The sequence below is a fragment of the Sinocyclocheilus rhinocerous genome, unplaced genomic scaffold, assembly GCF_001515625.1.
Source record: "Sinocyclocheilus rhinocerous isolate Xijiao unplaced genomic scaffold, SAMN03320098_v1.1 scaffold297, whole genome shotgun sequence".
NCBI classification, from domain to species: Eukaryota; Metazoa; Chordata; class Actinopteri; order Cypriniformes; family Cyprinidae; genus Sinocyclocheilus; species Sinocyclocheilus rhinocerous.
In genome coordinates, this window is record NW_015649240.1 from 134,032 (window position 1) to 160,969 (window position 26,938).

At 36.6% G+C, this 26,938-nt stretch overlaps 1 protein-coding gene across 4 annotated transcripts in view; it reads left to right on the plus strand.

Moving 5' to 3' along the window:
• Positions 1–785: 785 nt before the first annotated feature.
• Positions 786–26,938, plus strand: part of LOC107710471 (nucleophosmin-like) — a 30,334-nt gene continuing 4,181 nt past the window's right edge. The window contains exons 1-11 of one of the 4 annotated variants that reach the window (XM_016515241.1): positions 786–1,142; positions 1,536–1,618; positions 2,312–2,431; positions 5,999–6,092; positions 6,541–6,632; positions 7,537–7,625; positions 9,581–9,638; positions 12,063–12,146; positions 19,834–19,941; positions 21,573–21,647; positions 26,381–26,473. In XM_016515241.1, the coding sequence (XP_016370727.1) occupies positions 1,094–1,142; positions 1,536–1,618; positions 2,312–2,431; positions 5,999–6,092; positions 6,541–6,632; positions 7,537–7,625; positions 9,581–9,638; positions 12,063–12,146; positions 19,834–19,941; positions 21,573–21,647; positions 26,381–26,425 (897 nt within the window). In that variant the 5' untranslated portion in view covers positions 786–1,093 and the 3' untranslated portion in view covers positions 26,426–26,473. Of the gene's footprint in view, positions 1,143–1,535; positions 1,619–2,311; positions 2,432–5,998; positions 6,093–6,540; positions 6,633–7,536; positions 7,626–9,580; positions 9,639–11,245; positions 11,950–12,062; positions 12,147–19,833; positions 19,942–21,572; positions 21,648–26,380; positions 26,905–26,938 lie in introns of those variants that run through there. The other 3 variants (XM_016515240.1, XM_016515242.1, XR_001636602.1) reach the window with 3 other exon arrangements.

Genomic DNA, 26,938 nt, shown 5'->3' on the forward strand with positions numbered 1-26,938 from the left:
CCCATAAGCCCAAACCCCAAGACTTGTCAGATAAGAGGTGATGTGAGCTAATCATAGACTGAAGACCCAGGTAAACAATGAATTAATCTTTTCTGTTTCTTATAGCAGTTTTGTATTGTTTGTAGTGTGATCAACGTTTGCGTAAGTAGTAGACATATTAGGGAAGTAACACGTAACATTTTAATTATATTTTGTTAAAATGAACGAAATGAACGAAATGACTCGAAAAAAGATTCGTTCATTTTGCTGAACGAGACTCAAAGGTCCGAGTCGGTAAAATGATCCGAACTTCCCAGACTGTATAAAAACAGGTTGAATTGTACTAAGCGCTTTCTGAAACCCCGTCCTCTCGAGACCTGCCAGCCAACCCGATGTCTCCAAACCCAGGTCGCAAAATGATTGACAGGCGTTTCTGATTGGCTAAAAAGAGCGTCCTTTTCTTTTCACAGAGCCTTGTTTTGTCACAGAGACAGGTGTAATTTCTTGTCTATTTCAGTGGTAGTCTATCTGTGAGGTATTTGAGTCACTTTATGTATTAATGCAATGCAATGGTATCATGAAAAAGGATATTCAAGGAGAAACCCTAACAGGACTTGATATGGGAAGTATTTGGATTGTTTCAGCAACAGAGCATGTTATCAAATTTGGATGAAAGTTTGGGAAGACAATAATTTTATTGGTATTGAAATAATAATGATATAATAATAATAATTATTATTATTATTAATAAAATAATAATTTTAATAATAATAATAATAATTTTTAAAATTGGGATTGATGTCAAGTTGTATTAAATCATCATCATAAAGCATTTAGCTCATATTAAAGCAAACCTACAGTTTTATTTTGGGAAAAAAGACTACAGAGGACAAGCGGTTTGGAGAATGGATGGATGGATGAACAGAGCAAGTATACTGAATAGTTATTGTATGGCGTCATCTGGCGGATAAATTGGTACTGAAAGCACGAAAAAAAAAACAAAAAAAAAAACAAAAGCAAACAATAGCCGCCCACTCTCCTTTCATTCGTCCATTCAAGTGTCAATCCACACGCCGGAACTACGGTAACAGGACCCTCTGTCTGTGGCGCAAAAATGGAGGATAACATTAAGGATCTCAGTCGACCTCAGATGTATTTATTTGGTGAGCTGAATTAAAACCTCATGTTGCGTAATCATACATATGCGGTAATCAGTATTATGCAATCATATGGCATGCGTCTGCTTGCAGCATTGCAGTGCAGTAAAAGAGTTGTGGCTAATGCAGCTAGCTCATGCATCGAGTTTGCCTTTGTTTATAGCCTAATGCTCATATGAGCTCAAATGTTTTTTTCATTGTTATTTCCAACATATTGAGGACAAGAGGTGTAGGGGTATTTCTTTTCTCCTTTTTGTTTACTATGATTTCGTGTCTGTAGCCTTTATAAAGGATGTTGTATAGTATGTGGATGTTGATTGTTGCTTGTTTTTCCTCTAAAGTTTACTTCATGTATACAACATTAATGACTAAAACATAAGGTTTGTCTTGTTCCTTTAGGTTGCTCATTGAAAGCTGATAAGAAAGAGCACAAAGTTGAGTTGGATGATGATGAGGCTGAACATCAGCTGTCACTCAAGGCGGTGAGGAAGATGAATTAATGAAATGTCTTTAAAATGGCTCAGTATCACAGATATTCAGTCCTGCATGGAGTAACGTTAGTTTAATCAGTCCTACCTTAAAAATAAATGTAGAAGTTGTGAGGTGGAGTCGTAAAATGTCTGAAGTTTCTGTTCTCTTCTATTCTGTTTTAATCGATTTGTTCTGTATATTTGTCCTTTTCTGTAGCACTTTAAAGAATGATATCATGTCTTGTTCTTTCTGTTCTGCCCCATATATGATTTTAGACCCTAATTAATCCTTTACCTCTGTAAAAATGCATGACTGTACAGTATATGATCTTTTTTCATATTTGCTGAAATCAGCGGGTGCTGTAAGTTATTAATGTTTTTTTTCTCTCTAAAAACTCTAAATCTCTACATATATTTCTAAAGTATTAAACTTATTTTTTCCTTATTAATAGTGACGGACAGAAACAGCATATTCTATTCTATTCTATTCTATTCTATTCTAAAGCATAACATTCTATCCTGGTATAAATAACACTCTGTTTTATAACATTCTGTTCTATAACACTGCATTCAGTTCTGTATTGGGAATATTGCTCTCTGTGTTCGTCATCACTCTACCAATGATTTGTATTACAGATTCATTATTTCGATTGCCCATAAACTCACATTAACCAACCAGTTTCCTCTCTTCACCTGTGTTCTCAGGTGTGTTTGGGTGCTGAGGCGGAGGATAAATTCCACACCGTGGAAATGGAGGGATTGACTTACGATGGCAAAACGACCAAAATCACTCTTGCTGTACTGAAGCCATCCGTTCTGCCTTCTGTAAGTGTTCTAGTCTCCATTTCTGTGTCATGAACAGAGACGTGCAATGCTCAACTGTGCATCCATCTACCTAATTAGGCATCATTCATAAGTTATTCTACTTTGGTTATTAATAGTGCAGTGACTGTTTTTGTTCATTTCATTTGATTCAGTTCAGTAACTCTTTATTTTACAGTGTCCCTTTTATACATTTAATTTGTACTTACTATAGTAGTAGACCTTTGTTGGGTTAGACATCATATTGAATTTAACGTGGATGGAAACAAGGCTATGAAGGATAGACTTACAGTCTTTACAGTAGCACGCACAATATAAAGCTCCTAGATCATGTAATCTTCACAACTCACAATTTCCAAAACTGCTTTATGAAGTTTTCTCTACTGAAAGTTTTTGGAAGGACGTTTTGTCTAAACAGTTGGTACTGGTATGTTGTTGAACAACAGTAAAATCCAATTGAATTCCTGTACTTCAGTCCCTCACAGTCTCATTTTTATTCCTGTTAAAAATTTAATATGGCACTACATTGACAGGTCTATTACAGTGAATAATGCATATTTACCAGCAACTAACCCTAAACCAAACTCTGTAACCCTAACACTACTGTATTAAGTACACATTGATAATTCATATTAATCTGTATTTAAGGCAAAACACCCCTAGGTGAGTGAGTAGGGTAGAACATGTAACTAATAGACATCACCATTTCCAGAACAGAAATCTGAATGTAAAGACAGGTTCAAAAGCCTTGTTTTATTTTGTTGACTTATTAAAGTCACAGGTTTTTACAGCGGGGATTTTGGCAAATGATACAGTATATGAACAAATCCCTCTCAATATGGATAGGGATAAAATGTAAAGTTTGTTGTAGGTAAGTGTTACTGGAGATTTCTGGCTCAGTGCAGGTGAAAAACAAATTTTGAGAAAACCGCCTTTAAAAGTGACATATCATGAAAATCAGACTTTTCCAGGTTTTAAGTGCTATAATCAGGTCCCCGGTGCATCTACCAACCAAGGAAACGTGAAAAAGATTAACCCAGTAATTTTGTTTTGATATGTATGATCCCTTAAATTAAATAAAGTTCTACTGTACAAAAGTAATATATTAATATAATTTAAATGTTTCTTAAAGTTTAACCGGACTTTTATTATTTTGTATATGATATGACAAGTTTTTCTAAAATGAAATGGTCAAATGCTAATAAAGTGACTCTCAGAGCTGCTCTGGAGACGATGTTCATGTGTTCACGTCCTCATTTAGTGAGACGCCATTCATTCACACAGAGACACGCAGAACATGCAGGATTCACATTCAATAGTATTTTTGCACCTTAATATTCACAGACACTACCTCATATTGCGATCTGATTTAAGTGAACTGACTTTAACAGTACTTTTGATTTATTCGTCCAAAATTTGGCAAATTCCGTGGCATTCCACGTTATACAGTAAATTCCATTTTTATGACTGGATTCCGCGATTCCGTCCGCGTTTTCCGCATCGCGGAAATCATAGGGCCTTACCAGTGCATGAAAAAAGTGATTTTTGCCTATAGTGTCTTGCCTTAATTGTATAACTGAAAGGACACCATAAAGTGTAACATCATGTGCATCTTCCGGACAGCAGGCATAAGCTCTCCATGACATCAGCACATATTCACCTCTGTTTTATATCAGCTATGGAAAATGTGACCATTTCCAAAGAGCTCTGGGAGGAGTCTGTTTTATGACTCAGTGAACAGAATGCAGGGTTTGCAACTCTTTTTTTTGTGTTCTAGTAGATTCCAACTGCTGGTATGATTAGTACTGTGGGTGGACTTTTTAATGGTGGCGTATTAATTTTCACCTTCCTAACACTTGTTTTAGGGCATATTTGTTTTGTCCATATTTGTAAGCCCTTTTTGTGTTATTTTGACCTTGTCTGTAAGATCTTGGATTTTATTCAGTTTATTCATTCCCAAAATTAGCAAACGCCCCAGGATATCTGACTCGAGCAATAATTGTACCTTAATTACAAGGCTTTGTCTCGATTTCTTGGGAGACAATCAACTCATCAGTCAGCGTTTGTGTTAAAGGGGTCATATGATGTTGCTATAAAGAACATTATTTTGTGTATTTGGTGTAATGCAGCCCTCTACGAACACCTTGGCAATTGAATCGCCATTGGCTAGTAAATTGTTTAGTTTACTCCTCTATGGCCTGCCTTTCTGAAACGTGTCGATTTTTACAAAGCTCATCGGTCTGAAAAGCGAGGTGTGCTCTGATTGGCCAGCTGTGCAGTGCGTTGTGATTGGCCGGATACCTCAAGCGTGTGACGGAAATGTTACACCCCTTACCATATTTTGATACCTTGCGATGAGACAGCGATGAGACCGAACCAATAAAACCCATTACAAACGAGGCATTTGTTGCATCCAGTGGGGACATAATTCCAAAGAGAAAGGAAAACTTGAAATCGCATCATATGACCCCTTTAAAACGATGATTTTGGACGTGAGGAATTGTTCGCCATTCAATGTAATTACAACAGTTTCATAGCTGTCATTTAAAGCATTAATCAGACCATTGCGTCCTCAGCTGTTTACATCTGGTTGCCATCGAAGCAAGTGCTGTTGCCTGGCACAGTGGAATGTTCATTCAGAATTTTTGGCCGTGGCTTGTATTTTGCGAGTTGTGCAATTATGTACTGATGTTTAGCTGGAGGCCTGTCTTGGATGTACTGGCATGGAATGATCAGGACAGATCCCAGTCGTGAATTCTTTCTGGGAAACAAATTTGTTTGGTTGCTTGTGGTGGGAATCATTTATCATCTCATTTTAGCACAAAATCTTCTGATAAAGAACACTTAGTAGTACTTGTTTTAATATTCAATCGTTTACGCAACTCTTCAAAAGTTTGGATTTTTCAGTGTTTTTGAAGGAAGTCTCTTATGCTCACCAAGGCTGCATTAATTTGATCAAAAATACAATAATAAGAGTAATATTGTGAAATATTACAATTTCAAATAACTGTTTTCTATTTTAATAGATTTTAAATGTAATTTATTCCTGTCATGCAAAGCTGAATTTTCAGCATCATTACTCCAGTCTTCAGCGTCACACGATCCTTCAGAAATCAGATTTGCTGCTCAAAAACATTTCTTATTGTTATAAATGTTGAAAACAGTTGTGCTGCTTACTATTTTTGTGGAAACCAGGATACATTCCTTTAGGATTCTTTGATGAATAGAAAGTTCAAAAGAACAGCATTTATTTGAAACAGAAATCTTTTGTAACATTATAAATGTCTGTACTGTCACTTTTGATCAATTTTAATGCATCCTTGCCGAATAAAAGTATTACTTTCTTTCCAAAAAACAAACAAACAAAAAAACATTGCTGACCCCAAACTTTTGTATCCAAGGTTAGGCAAGTTTTAAAACAGAGCCTCTGTGTGGGCATTTCAAGATGTTTATTCTGTTTGATTGTGTTCTAAAAATAGAGCATGAAGCAAACATTTTGCTATTGTTGTGTTTGATCATTCTCGCTCAGTTTGGATTACAGTAATATGTGTGTCTGCATGTTCCCTCTAGCTAAGTCTGGGAGGTTTTGAGGTCACGCCTCCTGTGTCCTTTCGCCTGCAATCCGGAGCGGGGCCGGTCTACATCAGCGGTCAGCATTTTGTCAGTGAGTACCTTTTGTCTTTTCTCGTTTGTTAGGACTGAACACGACCACTGAAAACCAAGAGTTCAGGAAAGCCCTTTCCCAGGTGTGTCTTCTTCCACTCTTGTTTACTCTTCTCTTCTCTCTGATGAAATTATTCTTTCTGCTTGATGCGACGTCCATGGGAGTAATCTGGCCATCCTAAAGGGCCCCTCTCTCTCCACACGGACTCAAAATGAATGAACCCGCACCATGTAACACCATTTTCTCTGATATAATCGCTTCCATATGTTTGCACATGCTGTTCAGACACTTTCAGCATGTCAGTTCTATTCTCCGGATATTAAACGAGTGCAGCATTTAGGCCTCCACTTACATGTCAGATTGGTTTTGTCATACAAACTTGGACATGTGAAGTTTTTTTATTTAAACCACAGTTATTGATGTCTGGAGATCTCTGTGGTTTGCTCAGGTGTGAAGGAATCGGATGATGAGGAAGAGGAGGAGAATAATACATCACCAGTGAAGAGACCGTCCAACATGACCCTTGCAAAAGTGCCTCAGGTGATCTGTCTTTAACCACACAACAAATAATGCTGTTTCCACACAATTCCTTAAAAGCTACTAAATTATGACTGTTTTTTGGTGCAGTACACTTTGATAAAAAAAAAGTCTTATTTAAATATAAACAGAGATATTTCTTTTCTTGTTTCAAAGTACAAATATGTAAATATTCTTAGATCAAGATACAACTACTTGAAAAGCAAAATTGTTTTCTGAAAAGTTATGAGTTCATGCTTAAAACAAGAAAAAAAATCTATAAATGGGCTATAAAGTATCAATATAAATCTATCAGTCTTATTTTCCCTTTTAAGATTTTCCTTCACCAGATATTTTTTTTTATTTTAAGCATAGATATTGTACTGGGAAATAAGACAAAAATAATAAGGAAGAAGATAATTTTTGCAGTGTATTTATCACAGAATGTGGTACCTTCTTTTGTTAATAAGACATGAGAAGGGTTTAAGTGGGTGTTGAGAAATATTTAAAGAGAAACTGTGAAGTTGCCCTGTTGACTTTTGTGGAATCTCGATAAAGAGACACATTGTTCAATACACACTTAATCCTCTAGATAAGTGTCTGAGACAAGCAACAGCTTGTCATCAATGTGATACACAGGGAGTCTGTTTGAAATCTTTTGTCAGAGTGTTGAAATGATCCCAGAATTCTTACTGAAGCAGTAAGCCATGAGAGGCTGTCACTTACAGTGTTTTTACTAGGGTTAAGGGCTGTTGTTGTGATTTACTCACGGTAAAATAAAGACAATTTAATGCATTAATAAATGTTTTAAAAATATATAGTATATTACACTTTCCTCTAGCATCTCACAAGTCACTTCCATTCAGGTTTTACTGCCAGAGCCCATTTACTTTGTTCTGTTTCCAATGATTTGGTTCTGTCATTTCAGAAAAAGCTGAAAATGGACACCGATGAAGATGAGGATAGTGATGAAGATGATGATGACGACGACGACGACGATGATGATAATGACGAAGAGTGAGAACACATGTTTGTTCAGTGTAAATTTGTGCTCTGTCGAAAGGTTTTTACTAGGGCTGTCCTCGACTAAAGATTTTTCTGATCGATTAATAGTTGTTCATTTAGTCGACTAATCGCACGTTTATATTAATAAACCATATAATTCATAATAATGAGCCTTTAATTGCCTATAGTCTATCAGTGCTCAAGTACACACATAAAGCTTGCCGCAGCGCACTGCTGAAGTAATGATTATGAATGTGTCAGGGAAAAAAACAGCAAGAAGACTGCCTTCACATTATAATAATTAATTGACAAACTAGTGTTTTCTGTATTTTCGGCTGCAGTGACGAAGTCGACGACACTGACTCATCATCTCCACTAGAGCCCGACCGATATATCGTTTAGCCAGTATTATCGGCCGATATGAATTTTTTTTTACAGAACATATAACGCAGATAAAATGCTTGAAATGGTGTAATTACTTAGTTTGTCCAGCAGAGCGCACTCCATTGTTTGCTACTGGCGACCTGGATGAAACGCTTTAAAGCTTAAGGCTATGGAAAACCATTGAAACCTTGAATGGCCTTATCTCCGTAACGGCACGGCGGATCCGCACCAAATTCGGGGATCCCTTCATCCCGAATGCAAATCGAGTGTACGTCTCGAGGCCCTATTTCGAATGAGACCACCCCCACATCGATAGCCCCCGGGGTTCGGGAGTTACGGGCGGTTAAATTCGCGGTTCGGCGCCGACCCGATCTAGCGATCCCGGGGGGCTACCGACGCGTGGAGAGTGGCGTTCGAGAGGGCTCCTCGAGCTGAAGGGATCCCCGAATTTGGTGGAGATCCGCCGGCGCATTCGCGAGATAGTGACACCAGCCAACACTTTCACTTCAGTAAGGAGGTCTCTCTGAAAGGCAGCAGCATTCAAGCGGTGTCTTATTCGAACGTAAGTGCCCTGCGAAGTGGACTTCACATGAAATTCCGCCATGATTCCAGTTCCAAGGGAACGTACACGTTACAGCCATTATTACATAGCCGATATTCTGTGTATATTATAGTACAGTACCAGCGAAATGTTTGGACACACGAATGGGAACGTGTCTAAACTTTTGACTGGTACTGTACTATAATATACACAGAATATCTGCCCTTTTTTTTTACTCCCAAATATCGGTATCAGCCCCAAAAAACCCATATCGGTCGGGCTCTAATCTCCACAGTGGAGCTGAAAATATCTGTTTTCCATTTGAATTGGTTCATTTAAAAGTAGAAATTTTGCTTTCTATAGATATATTTTTCATGTCTGTGAGGCAAACACTGAGTTTCGGTTGCAGTTTCATTTTATTTTTTTGACGCGCTCAAGTTCACAGAGACCTAGACAGCAGAAAGTGCAACCTGTTTGCTTTCATCATTTTACAAAAGCACATGTTGTTTTGTGAGTGCACACAAATAAAAGTAGACCTTTTACAGATTCGAAAGATGTATTACTCTGTATGACCAAAAATGACGGAGTATTTTAAGTTAAATGCAAATGATCGCACAGAGTAACCGCGCTACTATTCAGCTTCCATAGTCCACACAAACACTTGAATAGCGCACATTTTTCTAGGTTAACGTTATGTAATGATGCTACTATGTGCATGTTTCAGATGATAAGCCAGATGAGGTTCCAAACAAAATGACCGTTTGGATGTCCATACCGATGTACTGTAATTACCACATAGACCAGCTGTTAATAATGACTTTGCCACTTCCTGTGGATTTATTGATTTATTTATTTTTCTCCCAGCGACTAATACAATTTTGATAGACTAAGCCACTTCTCGTCGACTAACGGTTAATCAACTATCAGGGGGCAGCCCTAGTTTTTACACTCTCACTCTCTAAACTAATTCACTTTGAGAGGATCATCTATATTTTTGTTCGTTTGAAAAACGTCTGCATTTTTTTGCTGTCTTGCTTTTTAGAGACAACGACAAAGAGGAAAAGACTGTTGAAAAGAGCCCCATCAAAACCCCTCAAAAAGTGAGTCTTGCCGCTTCTTTCCATTTATACAATCAGGAAAGAGGAAATGCTGTGTTTTACACTGCCGTTCAAAAGTTTGGGGTTGGTAACATTTGTAATATTTTGGAAAAAAGTTTATTATGCTCACCAAAGCTGCATTTATTTAATCAAAAATACAGTAAAGCAGTCTAAATATTATTGCATTTTAAAATATTGTGTTTTGTTTTAATATATTTTAAAATGTAATTTATTCCTGTCATGCAAAGCTGAATTTTACAGCTACAGTGTCACATGATCCTTCAGAAATCATTCGGATATGCAGATTTGCTCCTCAAGAAACATTTCATATTATTTTCACAGTTAAAAACGGTTTGCTTAACATTTGTGTAGAAACCTTGACACATTTGGTTTTCAGAATTCTTTGATGAATTCCATAGTTCAAAAGAACAACATTTATTGAAATCTTTTGTAACATTATAAAAAGTCATTTATTGTCATATTGGATCAATATAATGCATCCTTGCTAAATAAAATTAATAATTTATTCAGAAAAAAACCTACTGACCCCATACTTTTGAACTATACTTGTTACATTTCTGCATGTTAGCGCTGCTGTCCTGAATGAAACCAAGTGAACCCCATAGTGACCAGCAGGTGCCAGTCTCTGCCTGAGACAGAGCATGTTGCCTCATCACATATTCATCACCACCTGTTATTATCCCCTCAAAGTTGAGAGCACATGACATTCTCTCTGTCTCTTCGTATAACACATATTTTTCCTCCCTCATATCACCTCAGTGTCTTATCATCTTGATCATATCTTGTTTGCATCCTTTCTTCATCCGTCTGTTTTCATAAACACCGTCTCTCTGTCAGGATCGTAATGATCACATGTACACTGTTAAGATCCACAGACAGTCTGACTTCACCTCTCTATCCACCACTTGCTTGTTTGGGGTCAGAAGATTAATATATGAATAAGAAATTAATACTTTCATTCAGCAAGGACGTATTAAATTAATCTAAAGTGACAGTAAAGACATTTATAATTTCACAAAAGATTTCTTTTTCAAATAAATGATCAAATATATTTTTTAGACATTCTATTCATCATAGAATCTTGAAAAATGTGTCATGGTTTCCAGAAAAATATTAAGCAGTACAGCTGTTTTTAACATTGAGGATACTAAGAAATGTTTCTTGAGCAGCAAATCAGCATGTGACACTGAAGACTGGAGTAATGATGCTGAAAATTAATCTTTGCATCACAGGAATAAATTACATTTAAAAACATATTTAAATAGAAAACAGATATTTTTAAATTGTAATACTATTTTACATTATTACTATTTTTACTGTATTTATGATTGGATAACCCCTTATTTCAAAAACATAAAAAAAAATCTTACAAATTCCAAACTTTTGACAGGTAGTCTATATATAATCTAAAATGTATGTAAGTGAATGTAGCTAAAATCAACATCTAAACTATTTATGCACCATTAAAACGCAGTGGAAATAAACCGAAATTGACAACCATAATAAAAACTAATAGCACTGTTGTGTGTGTGTGTGTGTGTATTTAAATGTTTGAGAGCGCGTGACAGTGTGTTTGTATGTGTGTTTAGAGATCAAAGCGGGTACATACCTGCTCTGTGAGGACTGATTCCTGCCCTGAGGGGGGACGACAGACGAGCTCTTCTGTCACACACTCCACATCCTCCCTCACCCCCCATCCAGAATGCTTTCTTCTCTTCTCACAGCTTTTCAGTGTCTTACTCTCTCTTTCTTTAGGTGTCTTGAGATCTATCTTTGACCCATCAAATTTATTCATTCAATGTTCACTTTGCTGTTAACACTTTCTAGTGTTAGGTTTATAAGAATAGGTCTTATAATGTACTGTAACTTTGTTCCTGAGAAAAACGGCAACTATATAACTAGTTATAAGATGACGATTTACATTATCAGTATTGTTTATAAGGCCTAATGTTGTGTCTATAAGGTGTGTATAGGGTTCATAAAAAAAGTGTAAGTTAATATTTCTTTATTTCAAACTTTTTTAACTGGTCTTTCTTTTCTTCCACTGTCTGTTTTTCTCTCTGGGGTATAGAGCTATAGAGCAATGACATTGTCCTGTGGTCCCTTTAGGCCGTGACTAGACAGGCTGTGCTTTCTACAAATTACTGCTCTCTTTCATCACGGCTCTCTGACAGCCCGACTGAAAAAACATCCGAGAAGTGTATTGTGTTACATCACTGAAGAACAAAGCTGTCACAATCACTCAATTCACAAACATTATCCGCTGTTATGATTCTAACACTGAGCATGACAGGTGACTGGAGCTGCTCTGTCTTTGACACGCGTTAAATATTTTCTCAGCTCATTTTAACCTGGGATTGCAATGTCTCTCTCTCTCTTTTTCTTTCTCTCTGTCCATTTTTCCAGACCCCAGAGAAGAAGAAAAGTGCAGATAAGCAGAACGGCTCTCCAGACAAGAAAGCAGGGACATCAGGGAAGCCCCAAACGCAGGTAAGTTATGATTTACTCTTAGCAACACTTCAGAATAGATGTATGACAAAAATCTTCAAATTAGTCACTTCATGGTAATGGTGTAATATCACAATACAGCCATTTTTGTTGGAAATCTACCAAAAAACGGTTTAAATATTAAATATCCATGCCTATATTTGGATATTATATCCAATATATAATTAAGCAAACTAAGTTTCTTTTTCAAATGAAATGTTCTTCAAAATCTATTTCATCTTATTTGGTATTTGATGGATGCAAACCAAAAGATAAGATTATTCATAATAAATTAAGTCTGGCATTGGTGCAAAAACAGCTTCACATTATGTAACACTAAAAAGAAAATGAACACGTTCTGATGGGTCACCACAAGTTGTAGGAGCCGTCTGGATTTCAGGTTTTGGTATTCTGTCCACATCCCATTTCCAAGCCTTGCCAACCAAAAGCCAAAGTCTACCAGTGGATGCCAGAGGTAATTCTTACCAAACGTCCAGGTGCAGTTTAGGACACCGACGACATGGCAGCCTCACAGAGAAAACCACGGGATAATGAGATGGCCTGTCTTTGTTTACGATCAGCCAACACCGCCAAAAGCAAAATGTAAATTAGACCAGCAGTACCCCTAAAGATAAATGTGTGCAGCAGCATTCAAAACTCCAGCTGTGATTAGCTGAAAACCGCCCAGTCTTGGGAGGACACGATGATCCTGAAGCCATTATTTCTGGAATTGTTTTTTTTTTTTTTTTTTAAGAGTGAATTCACTTAATACACTTGTAATAATCAAGCGTTTTAGAGAAAAATATCTTGACATTCAAAGTTTTTCTTTTAGGTCATGGAAAATACAAATTTCCTTGTATTTTCCCATGCAAGGAAACAGTGAAGCGCTCTTAACTAGCTGCTGGTGGCAACAATCCCAAAACGCCCAATTTGAAGGGTCATTTGTGGTCTGCTTTAAAACAACAAACTAGTCTCAAAGCCACGGCCTTCTGGCAGGGTGACCGATGTTGGGAATCTGAAATGCGTTCACCAGACTTTCTTGTAATCACATTTTTTTTCTCCTTTGACCGGTGCACATGCTGTTGTGTGGGGTTGAATTTTCTTTGATGTAGTTTTTTTTTCTTGCACTGTAATTGTGGTGCTGAATCAGAAAGATACAGGAGTAGGAACGCTACGCACAGTAAGAGTTCTTCAAAGACATCTAGAGAAGTAACAGTCATCCAGACGGAACGCAAGAATAGTGTAAAATTGAGAGAGAAGTTGAGAGCACAAGTTGGGTTGCAGAAGTAAAAATATATATGTGTGTATGTATATGTGTGCTTTAAATTTTTTTCCCCAAATTTTTTCTACACTCCAGACCTCATAATGACAAAGCAGAGCAAAAGCCACATTTGTGATAGCTTTAAAGAAAAAAAACTGAAATATCATACTGTCCTGAATATTTACACCCTTTGCTCAGGTGGATCCCATTTCTCTGGATCCTCTTAAGAGGATGTTTCTACATATTGATTGGAGTAAATCTGTGACTAATTCAAAATGATTGGACCTGATTTGGGAAAAAAACACACACTGTCTATAACACACTGTCTATAAAAGTTCGAACAACTGAAAATGTATTACGGAGCAAAAACCAAGCCATGAGGTCAAAGGAACTGTCTGCAGAGCTCAGAAACAGGATTGTGTCGAGGTACAGATTTGGGTAAGGCTGTTGCATTGAAGGTTGCCTCCATAATTCTTAAATTGGAAGAAGTTTGGAACAACCAGGACTCTTTCTAAAGCTGGCAGCTTGTCCAAACTGAGCAATCGGGGGAGAAAGAAAATGGAAGATAATCCCCAAAATCTAGGAGTGCAAAGCTTGTCCCATCATAACCAAAAAGACTTGAGGCTGTAATTGTTATCAAAGCAGTGTTATCATCATTAACTAAAACCTAAACTAAAACCATAAAAACAAAATACGTTAGCTGAAATAAAGTATAAAAAGTAAACTAGCTTTAGCTAGTTTCCATGGCTTAATTGTTCAGTACTAAAATAAAACTAAAACCAATAAATACAAAAATGTATATAGCTTTAGTTACTTTATTTATTAGTTTTTGTTATTTTAGTACTAAAAAATTCATGCAGATAAAATATATAGACATAAAAAAACTAACAAAAATGACAATTTCTACAACTTTAAAGTGAAAATATGAAAAAAATTAATTTTATTAAAATTATTAACAATAAATATAGTATATCAGTGATACTAAAATAACAGTAAGTTCCAAGTTATAGGTCAGTATGTAATGAGATATGATAATATATTGATATATACCGGTACTTGATATACACTTGATATAATATATATTATATATTTTTTTTCAAGTGACATTTTATATTGTACTGCTGTTTATGATTCAGATACATTATTTACAGTGTTCCGTGGGAAGAGAAGTTGATTACCATAAGAAAGGGCACAGCCTCGTCTTTTACTTCAGATATTTTCTTCTTTTTTGTATCAAATAAAATGTTTTTGTGTTGTAATTCATCACAGAGCTCTAAAGACAGTTTTGTCTTTGTCTATGGAGAAAATTAATGGAGGAAAAAAATCAACCAATGCAGTTAAAAAGTGGGCGGTCACTGTTGCGCTGTATTGAGTGCTTGAGGAATTTCCAGATTTAACTTTGCTCATAAATGTCTATCAGGCTTTACCTTTCAGACATCCCAAAGTGATTTCACAAACAAGATGACCAATTACCTAAGTGGGCAGGTTTTTTGCAGGTGACAAAAACAAAAGCGAGACTGAACTTTCACCACTTATTTAAATTTGTCTGACCTCTGACCCCTGGAACACACCCCTTCATGACAGGTATAAACATTTACAGGGTGACTTTTGGTCTTTGCATTCAAACCCGGACCACCTTTAACACGTAAGCACCCACACAATGTGTGAAACATCCCTTAATGTCAAAATGAGTTTCCCATCGTTCCCGCTGGCAGTTCACTTGACATAACAATGTAAGACTCAGTAAGCTTGTTATTAGCATCTTAAATGCTTGACGTGAGGAGCACTAATTACCTACTGTTATAGAAACACCTGGGGGGAGCTGTGTGTGTGTGTGCACCCACATTTAGCTAATTCCATAATGGCCATGTTCTGGTGCAAGACGTGGTTGTTAAAACACCTGACGAGATTAGACAGTCAAGCGGACATCCTCCCATCTTTCTCAAACTCTGGCACTTTTTACACTTCTGTTTCTGGTTGGCCACTCCTCTGCCTTTAGAAATCATTAGGGCTTGGTGTTGGGTGTCCCTGCAGGCCATGAAGTGAGCGGAAACCGTGTGCTCTGTCATTAAAGTGTGGCAGACGCTGCATTGCTTAACACTTTGCATTCTCCCATCAGAGAGCTGTATATCTGTATGAATGCATGAAGAAAAGTTGCTTGCATTTCACACTGACACGCACAAGCAGTTGTGGAATGCTCTGTAAGACTACTTGCGTGTAGAAACAAGTTTAGTACAATAGTATGGGACATAACTGTAAGATACCTACATCTGTGAAGGGCATGTCATAAAGTATACAAGAATATTCATGCATAAAGTCAAGTTGGTTTTATGCTAGTCTGCCTCAGCCGCAATGCAAACAGACTGTTCATTGACCGTCTTATGGTAAATGCTTCCTCAAAATGGCAGTTTCTATTCTGATTGGCTAATTTCTTGCAGTTTTAAGCACGTTTGCATTATCCGCTTTGCCTAATTTCAGATTCGCTTGCCTGTTGTGTAAAAAAGTGAATTTTGGTTGATAGGCTTTTTTTGATAGGCCTAATTAGTTTAAGTTCTTTCTATCAATCCAAAAGTCCTTAAAGTATCATGGTTTTCTTGAGCTGCAAAGCAGCATATTAGAGTGATTTCTGAAGGATCATGTGACACTGAAGACTGGAGTAATGATGCTGAAGATTCAGCTTTGCATCACTGGAATAAATTGCATTTTAAAATTGTAATAACATTTCACAATATTACCATTTTTGCTGCATTTGTGATCAAATAAATGCAGCCTCGGTGAGAAAAAAAAAACACTTTCTTGAAAAACATTTAAACAATTTTAACGCCTCCAAACTTTTGACCACTGGTAGTGTATTTACATTTATGCATTCGGCAGGTGCTTTTATCCAAAGCGTCTTACATTGTATTGTAGGTATACATTTGATCAATTCATGCATTCCCTGCCATTCCCAATGCCATAAAATATAATCATTATATTTCAGTCAGAATGAGAAAATGAAACGGCTGAGTAGCTGTGTGCTTAACTGAGTTGTTATACCTTTAGTCAAAAACCTGCCAGAGCATACTAGTAGCTTAGACAGTGGACACCGAGAAGAGGCTGAGATGATGGCTGTATGGACAGTTGTAAAGTCGATTCCTATTAGGCAGCTGAGACCATTACCTGTCCTAAAATACATACAAACTGCATTAGTGTAATAGAGCCACGAACAATGTGCAAGATCATTCGTAATGTCCCTGATTGTTAAAGGTCAGTAAAGTTTGTATCACGGCTCAGTGGAGTCGCATGTGTGTTTGTGTGTATAGAGGACAGCTGATTACATCAAATACTAGCGTGCTAATGATTAAGTGCCGTCCCCTGGCATCTGTAATCAGTGTCTGGCTTAGATTAAAAAGCTCGCTGCACTCTCTGTCTGTCAGCTGTCTTGACTCTACAGCTGTCCTTTCCCAACACATAAAAACGCCCTGCTATATAATGACTGCACAACGCCAGGCCTCTCTGGCCTTCTGCCAGTCCTGTGTGTGTGTGTTGTGAGTGCATTTGTCCTTTAATCTGATACCTTTTGATCTATCGCATGCTCGTCAATTGCTACAGAGGAAAAGGGGATTATTTATTTTGTTCTTACGAAGAAAGACTGGAAGACATTGTCCATTACTTTGTTCTTCCCTCACTTTCTTCTTTCATCTAGCAGGACCAAAAGTTCTGGAGGATTCTTGAGGGTTGTTTACCCGTTCGCCTTGAAGCTGAACTCATACACAATGCGTGTCATGATGCGCCTAGAGATGATTTGGTTTTGTGATGTTTTCACTGTTTTGAAAACCAAACTCAGACCAAAAAAAAAGAAAAGAAACTCAGTTCTTTTTGTTTTCACACTGTACTTGGCCCTTTAAGTGGACTTGCATCTTATTTTAGTCAATTTTAGTGTCTCTCAAGACACTTTCCATTCAAACTATTGTGTGTATATAGTGTTAGTTTAGCATTATTTATATAAGTTTGTAGTATATATGTAGTATGTATTTGTTTGTTAATATTTTGAATTTGAATGTATGTATATATTTAGCTTTAGTTTATTTCAGTTTTATTAATTTTAGTACTTCAGCTCATTTTATTTCAGTTAGTTTCCAAGGTAATGAACTGTTTTTTTTTTTAAAGTCATTTAGCTAGTATTTATAGTTTATTTTATATATCTTTTTCTACTAACTTTTAAAAAAAAAAGAAGAATATACAGACATGAAATAATCACTCCACCTCTCAAGATGGTCTCAGTTGGGTTCACTTTAAAGGTTACTGAGGTAATTTGAAGCATTCATATATTCACATATGCCAAATGTCTTCATGTTTTCCATCTTCATTTCTTCCCTCTATTTCCATCTTTTCACTTACTGTGTAAAACAAGGCTCTATCCATCAGTGTAACCCTACAATCAATGTGGATTCCTGGCTGGGCTGCATGCATGGACAGGCCAGTGTGTGTGTGTGTGTGTCTGTGTGTGTGTGTGTGTGTGTGTGTGTGTGTGAGAGAGAGAGCTTATATCAGTCTGCAGAGGGATAGTATCTCTCTGCTGAAAGCTGGACACACACCTGTGCCCAATGAGCACACACAGACACAGACCCGAACTTTTAGAGGGTGGATTCCAGATTCTTTAGTGAAGTTGTAATAATACAGACATTTGCCCTCACAATCTCCTATACTATGAGAGAGCATCAGTAAGCATGTAAAACATTTTAATTTTAATGCACCAATGCAGACCCCGTTTACACCTGGTAAACTTTGCTGGCTTTGAAAGAAAAGTACCATCCCGTGCAGTCACAAAATCAGAGACTTGCCCTCCAAAATATGATCACAAGTGGTCACAGGAGATGCTCCTAGCATCTGCTACAGCACCTGTGTGTACTTGAGGTGAACTGACTTAAAACATCAACTGTGAAACCTGAAAAATCCTTCAGAGGGACACTCAAAAACATATTTAAGATTTATGTTTAAATTGCGTATAACATTCACCAACCAGTTGGATGAATAAATTAATATGATGCATATTTGTCAGTCATACATAAATGAAACGGGTAAGAAATAGGCACATAGTTCATTTTAATAATTTGCATCTATTTGATTGATTTAAATAATCATATTTTCAAAATGCATTTATTCACATTGTTCAGAATCCGCAATCTGTTCGTTGTGAAAACGATTACATTTATTCTGTTGAAAACTATTAACATCCTTAAAATATGGCTTGAATATATCTATGTAAAAAAACAATGTTTAGTTAAAATTTATGAGATTGAAACAAACTGGATTCATTGATTATAAATGTATAAACCAGATTTTTGTGTATTTAAAGTACTATTACAGAAATCTTACTGGTTTCTTACACGTTTCATCTATGTATGAGTACAAATAAGCATCACATTAAGCTTATGTTCATATCAACTATATAATATAAATTCTCTCAAAAATGTGTGAGTTCAATGTAAGGTGGAAGACTACATCCACTAGTACATCTGTGATGTAGAGGATAAATATGCTCACTTGCATTTGTTCTCAGACATTAAATTTCATGTTATGATGCTCTAAAACCAGTTTCTTCTTACAAAAAAAAAGTGCGTAAATTGCAAAAATTACTCTGAAAAGTGAAGTTAAGTCTAAGAAAACCTGCAGCGTCCTTGGTTATCATAATAATGGACATTAATATAGTTTAAAAGTGTTTTTGTGGCCACAGTGTGTAATAGTTTTAATGGTGCTGATACAGTAAGTTGTGAATCTCTGTATAACATGAGGGTGTTTGGAAATGATAGTCTTGTCACTGAAAAACAAGTCATTTATTCCACTTCTTGGCAGAGCGTCCCGTGACCGTCCTCCCACCGCATCTAAGAGCTTTGGGCTTGTCTTCTCCTGCATGGAAGCAATAAAAGGATCATTTGTACCCCTCCAAATTTGTCAAAGGGTGCTGTCATTAGTGCAGAGGTCTGTGGGCCAGACTAAACCGCTGATTATTAAGGCTCAATGGGTCAAGGAGCCTGCTGGTGAATGTTATGTATGAGAATAAACTTTTTCTTTTTGATTGTACATGGCCTCTTGTTGTCAATATCTAACATGATGTGTGGCACTGACACTCTCGGACGAAAACTTTAACTTGAACAATTGAGCTGAATAAAGATGCTGTTTTCTTCTGCTTTATACTAAATTGAATTTGTTTCATAACTGACAAATTTTGCAGCATCATCACTGTTATTGAACTCAACTGAATCAACATTGAACAGCAGAAATTGTCTTTGTCTCATATTTGATGAAGTTTGCATCATTGATATTTTCCTCTTTTTATTACTGTGAAGCTGCTTTGAAACTTTGTATTGTATAAAGCGCTATATAAATAAAAGTGACTTGACTTCAACTTTTCTAGATTAAAAGAATTTGCATTTTTCTTGTTTACAGACACCACAGAAAGTAAAAGACAAATCCGCAGCAGGGCCTTCTGGGAAGACTCCCAGCACTCCCAACCTGAGTGAGGTCAAAAGCAAACTTGCATCAGCAGCTAAAGAGGTACAAATACTCAACATATTCCCTTTCACATTGATATTTGTCTCTCTGCTACATGTGGATGCATTTCTTTTCTGTAATCACACACATGCCTTAGCCCTGACATACAAACAAACACACACACATGCTGTGTGTTAACAGTAAGTAGGCTGACTTAGCAGATGATGAGGTGCTCAAATGTTAATGAGGTGTCTGAGTTAAAGGCCGGAGGGGGAATGAGCAGCTATATGACATCATCATGTCAGGATTATCCAGTCCTTCTGAGTCCACCTGCTCACTTCCTCAATCAGTTCGCAAATGCATCCCCTGACCACTAAACCTCTTCATCCCCACATCCTCAGATCTATAATAGCCTCCTGATCTTTGCGAGTCTCTCATTACATTGTTCTGTTTTTGAAACCAATGCTGCTCCTTTAAATGTTAAATGACTGCATGCAAACACACCATGCAGTGAGATGCTATAATAGGATTTTTTTTTCTTAATGTGAATTTACCTCATGTGTGATATGCTGTTTTTCAGTTTGTCAAAACGAACAATGCAAGCTATAAACTATGCATCCAAGTAGGCAGTAGTACAACACCATAAGTAGATGTTTAAAACTGTATATGCAATATTTGATTTTAAAATATGCAAAACTCTCTTGTCTCGTCAGCACCACCTACACTATTGTTCAAACACTTGGAGTTGGTACAAGTTTTTAATGTTTTTGAAAGAAATTTTATGTTGAACAAAGTCTTGAGCTCACCAAGACTGCATTTATTTGATCAAAAATACAGTAAAAACAGTAATATTGTGAAACATTATTACAATTTCAAATAACTGTTTTCTATTTTAATATATTTTAAAATGTAATTTATTCCTGTGATGCAAAGCTGAATTTTCAGCATCATTACTCCAATCTTCAGTGTCACATGATCCCTCAGAAATCATTCTAATATCCTGATTTGCTGCTCAAGAAACATTTATTATTATTATTGTCAATGTTGAAAACAGTTTTGCTGCTTAATCTTTTGTGGAAACTATGATTGTTGAATACAAATGTGACAGAATTTTTCGATGTATAGAAAGATTAAAAGAAGAGCATTTATTTGAAATAGAAATCTTTTGTAACATTATAAATGTATTTACTGTCACTATTGTTGTTTTGTTGTTTAAGTATTAATTTCTTTAAAAAAAATCTTACTGACCCCAAACTATTGAATGGTAGTGCACATACCGAGGGACTAGTCAATTATTGTCTGTGGTAATCGACAGCAGGTTGAAAAAATAACTGTAATATTCCTTAAAGACGTCTCTACGCTAGTTGTATGCTTAAAAACTCCAGAAAAAGAAGAGCGAGACGAATAGTATGTTGTGCCATAATGGATACGGATGGATTGTGTTGAGCAGATATGATGATTTGTGTCCGTGTGATTTCATTCGGTCTGCTGTAGATAAGGGGAACTGGAATTACTGTAAAGGCCACAAAAAATGCGAGTTCACTGAAGTGCGTCCAACACCCAACGACTCACCCTGTTCATCACGGCAGCAGCGCTCTGGCTCCGAGACAGGATGATCTCAACACTTAGCAGAGAGACACAAGTGATGAAAAAGGGCCATTTCATTTCTACAAAAATATGTTTCTTTGAAACAGGGGAGGTCACTTCCAAAGACGGAACAGAAGTTTGAGAACTACGCTAGAAGTGCTTTCAAGATCTCCGATAAACAAGTGAGTATCGCTGCTTTCATAAAGCACTGTCACCCTCTGGCTGGAGTATTTCTAGCATTCACACGTTGCGTAAATAGCATGTACTACAGCCCTGACAAAATTAGTCAACACTTCTAAGAGGTCTTTTATGTAAGAAATGTCTACTTAAAAGAGTAAGACACTTCAGCTCAGAAGATGAGACATTCCTCAGCCGGCGGAGAAATACAAAAGCATCAGGCTAGAAACGTACTCTATTATGCGAAGACAAACTTAACTACGTCCTGTTCAACATAGTTATGTGTGTTCTTGCATTACTGGGAAGTAAGAAACTTCAAGGTAGTGCTATTTTAGTATCACTATTAGCATCACTATTACTTTTATTACTATTTTGAATTAGTTTTTTTTTTTTTTGTACGTTTTAGTGATTTTTGTTGTGTTTATATAATTTATATTAGTTTTTTCGTAATATGTCAGTATATTTTTTATTTATTATTATTATTCTTTTTTTCAGTTTTAGTTATTTGAGGACATCAAGTCAAACTAAATGTTAACTTGGCACCTAGCTGAAATAAAATAAATTTTTGTTTTTGATATTTTATTTTGTTTCAGGAATTATTTTATATTTTTATGCTTTTTTTCATTTAAATTTTTAAGTTTTAGTAAGTTGGTTTTGTGTTTTTTTCATTTTTATTAGTTTTGTCAATCTTGATTTCAGTTTTAGCTATTTTCGTACATCAAGTTAAACTAAATGAAAAATAAAATATAACAATGTTTTATTTATTTTAGTTAGACTTTTTATTTCAAGCAACGAAAATGTTTTTAGGTTTACCGGTCATTAACACAATACCATTTTAAACTGAAAACTGAATTTTTTTAACCCATTTTGGCTGCGATTTTACACAACAACAGTGTTTTGGGGGCCTGAAAATGCAAACACTTGAAAACGGGTTTCAAAGTGCATGTTTTTAATAATTATACCGTTATTGTCTGCGTGTAAACTGTCAAAACCCAAGTTTGTGAAAATGGTGATGTCATGCACATGCATATTATGTGTTTTGTCTATAGGTATGCGCAAGCACTTGACAACCAAATTCACCGCTCTGTAGAAGAATGCGTATGTGTGCCGGCGCATAGTGTTTCTTTACATAGTGACTTCGCCAACTACTGGCCTTGCATGTTAAAAATACAGTGTTTTTAGTTGTTTTCGCGAATCTGTGTGAACGGCATCATTTTGACAGCTTTGTATGTGAAACCTTTCAAAAGCGCAAAGGAAAAACTTCAATTTTTAGTGCATCGTTGTCATGTAACCCTGCCTCAAGGGGGCGATAGAGTTACCTTAAAACATTTGTGCCAACATAGATGTTATTATTCAGGTCACTAGTTAAAAAACAAGTGAAATACTTGCATTTGAGTATATTTTAGGCCTTAGGATCTTGTCTTACTGGGACGGTTGGGGGTGTCATACCGAGTTCTTTCTGCTGCTCTCTTTTTTTTTATCAGCAAATGAATTATATACTGATTGACCTCTTGGCATTCAAAAGAACAGGAGGGAGCTGTCACACCTGACATCTTTAGCTGTGATTTAAATCCCTCCTTCACTCATTCCTCTCTCGCCGTCTCTTTTATTCTAGAGATTTTTTTGCATTTGTATGTGTCAGGCTGGGTGTTGACCTAAAATATTGCAGTAGTCTAAAGCAGCCCTCACAAATGGCCACGTTTGGGTCAAAAGAGAAAAATCTCTCTTTTAACTAAAGCGCACTATCATGTCTGCTGTAGCTCCTCAGGATGAATTACTCACGAGAGAGTGCAAATGTCAGTGTGAGTGTCTGTGTGTGTTAGTGGTACCAATGGGGTGGATCTAACAAAAACACATCCAGGTCTTATTTTACCCTAATATTTTAACTTTGTGATCTTATTTTTTTTCATTTAAGCATATTTTAAATTTAAATTTATTTATTTGACAGACGTTTACACATTTCTCAGTTTCTTGGGCATCAAACCCATGACTTTGGTATCTGCTTTTTGAGCTGCAGGAACACATATTAAAACACATTACCCTTTTTTCACATTCCCTAAAAATCAGTTTGTAGGTAGTACAAGTACTACATCATGCCATTATTTGTTTTTTGTATAAAGGGGTCCTATTATGCTTTTTCACTTTTTCAACTTTAGTTAGTCTGTAATGTTGCTGTTTGAGCATAAAAAATATCTGCAAAGTTACAAAGCTCAAAGTCCACTTCAAAAGGAGATATTTGATTGAACAGAAATCACTTTTCAAAAACTACAACGATAAATATCGCATGCGATTTATCGTGCAGCCCTAATTTTGACGCAATATTTACACTGAAGTTTGCAGGCGGCTATGGTAAGGGGCGTGACATTTCCCGACCAGGCGCCGAGTGCTGCCAATCACAACACACACTGGCCCAGCTAACCAATCACAGCACATTTCGTATTTCAGAAGGCGGGCCTTCATTTGATACAGTAACTATTCGAGCCGTTCATGCCAGACTGGGGAGAGAGGTGTTGTAATAATGTAAAATATGTGAAAAATAATGTGTTTTTCAAACAACCTATTATGAGAGCCTGTTCTAGTACACCCCCAAAACAAAATCAAGACTTTGTAAAAGAGCATAATAGGACCCCTTTTTTTTGCGTTTGCATTCCCCTGCTTAATGTTCCTGTGATTTTTCTGTTCTAAAACCTAGCGAGCTGCATATCTAGACAGCATTTTAAAGCATCATATATAGATAATAATTTTTATTAGATATTTAATTTGAATATTTTTGAATTAAAAAAACAACAACCTTAAGATAAATCTGTAAAATAGACAGATTTATGCTTTATGTAATCAACTTCTTGAATCTGTAATTATATTATAGTATTTTACACAAATCAAGAAATTGGTAAAAAACAAGAATAAAGAAGATATAACAGCTGGATTCGCTTGCAAGATATTCAATATTAAAATGCATATTTGCTGAATGCATTATATGAAAGAAAGGTAAATTAGACAGGACTGGACTCTCAGGTTCTCAGCACTTTTTTAACTAGAAGTCCCTTTTCCGACACTTATTATGGGCCAAACAGAAACACTTATCGGCTGATATTTGACCCGCCCCCAACCACTTTTTTATTTATTTATAAAAAATAAAAAAAATGTAATGATCAGAAACAGTTTTTCTGTTTGGCTGATGAGTGTCAGAAGCACAGGAGCTCCCATTTTCCGTCTTAATTTGTTATATCAACCCTGGTCGATATATCAGTTGGCCAATATTTGTAGATGTGTGAAGACAGAAGAAACAGCTGTTCCAAAAGATGTTGAACGTGTTGATTATACAGTGGGTACGGAAAGTATTCAGACCCCCTTACATTTTTCACTCTTTGTTATATTGCAGCCATTTGCTAAAATCATTTAAGTTAATTTTTTTTCCTCATTAATGTACACACAGCACCCCATATTGACAGAAAAACACAGAATTGTTGACATTTTTGCAGATATATTAAAAAAGAAAAACTGAAATATCAAATGGTCCTAAGTATTCAGACCCTTTACTCAGTATTTAGTAGAAGCACCCTTTTGATCTATACAGCCATGAGTCTTTTTGGGAAAGATGCAACAAGTTATTCACACCTGGATTTGGGGATCCTCTCATTCCTCCTTGCAGATCCTCTCCAGTTCTGTCAGGTTGGATGGTAAACGTTGGTGGACAGCCATTTTTAGGTCTCTCCAGAGATGCTCAATTGAGTTTAAGTCAGGGCTCTGGCTGGGCAATTCAAGAACAGTCACAGAGTTGTTGGGAAGCCACTCCTTCGTTATTTTAGCTGTGTGCTTAGGGTCATTGTCTTCTTGGAAGGTAAACCTTCGGCCCAGTATGAGGTCCTGAGCACTCTGGAGAAGGTTTTAGTCCAGGATATCCCTGTACTTGGCCGCATTCATCTTTCCCTCGATTGCAAATTAACTTAAATGATTTTAGCAAATGGCTGCAATATAACAAAGAGTGAAAAATTTAAGGGGGTCTGAATACTTTCCGTACCCACTGTAAATATACTTACATTTCATTCAATACGCAAAACGATTAAAATGGACTATTTTTGTATCCAATTTTTGTATGTTTTGTATTTTTATACTCATCATATTGTTAGCAGTTCAGTTGAGTCAAGTCTCCTGTGCGCCATTTGTGTTCATTGCTGCCTATGAAGACGGTTTCAGATCACTTATGAGGTCCCATTTCAGTTTGGATGCTGCCTTCTGAAAGTATGCAGGTCTCTAGCATTTGGAACAGAGTTTAGATGTTTTTGGTGTTTTTGGTCGGTATTGAGTTATGAGCTATTTGATGCATTGCACCCTGTGTGTCAGTTCTAGAAATAAGGCTGGAGCGTGTCAGATTTTTTAGTGCAGGTGTCCTCTCAGATGTTCAATGGGTGGAGCGTGTGTGTTTAGAGTGTGTTTTCGAGCAAAAACGGCTTTGGGAGCACATCAGGCAAAGAGGTGTGAGACATGTCTTTGTCAAAGAGAGGCACTAGTCATACCCTCTGGTATGTACAACGACTGCACCCCCTTCCTCTGGGTTCGGCGTTGTAGTTATACCCCAGACACACCGCTAAAGTGGAGCTTTTCCTCAACTGACTCACACAGCTCTAATTATTAAGTATCCAAATGAGTCGCTACATCAGAGAAACTCCGTTCCAGCTTCACCAACTCATCCTTTTCCCCCTCCTCTCTCTCTCTCCCCCCATTTGTTTTCTTGCAGGTGATCAAAGACCTTTGGAACTTTTTACAGTCACTAAAAAAGTAATGGCTGCTCTGCGCTCCCCTTCCCGTCCCGGTGCAGCAGAAGTCTGGGGTGAGCCAGTAACAGCACTTCAGCTGTACGATCTGGCCTCTTCCTGTCTTAACGTGATCCGCCTGCTCTTCTCTCACTTTAAAGATGGATAGAGCAGAAGGAGACTCAGCAATGGCAGAGATATCATGCTTCATGTTTTTATATATATTTCTTTTAATTATGGATTTTTTTGTCAAGTCCACAGTGGTTTCTTAAAAGAACATTTAATGGGATGTTTTGCTAAGACAGTTATAATTTTAAAAGAGAACTAAGGGTGAATCTCACTAAATCTTATCAAGATCTTATCATATTTTACCTAAAAATTCAAAAGAAATTATATTTTGCGTGAAGAAAATTAAGCCTATTTTGGACTAAACAAATGTTTTGCATTATGACTTTTTTTCATAAGAATTAAGCACATCTCCCCCAATTCTCATTAACATAATGCAAAACAAAAACAAAAAAGATTATGCAAATTTTTTTTTT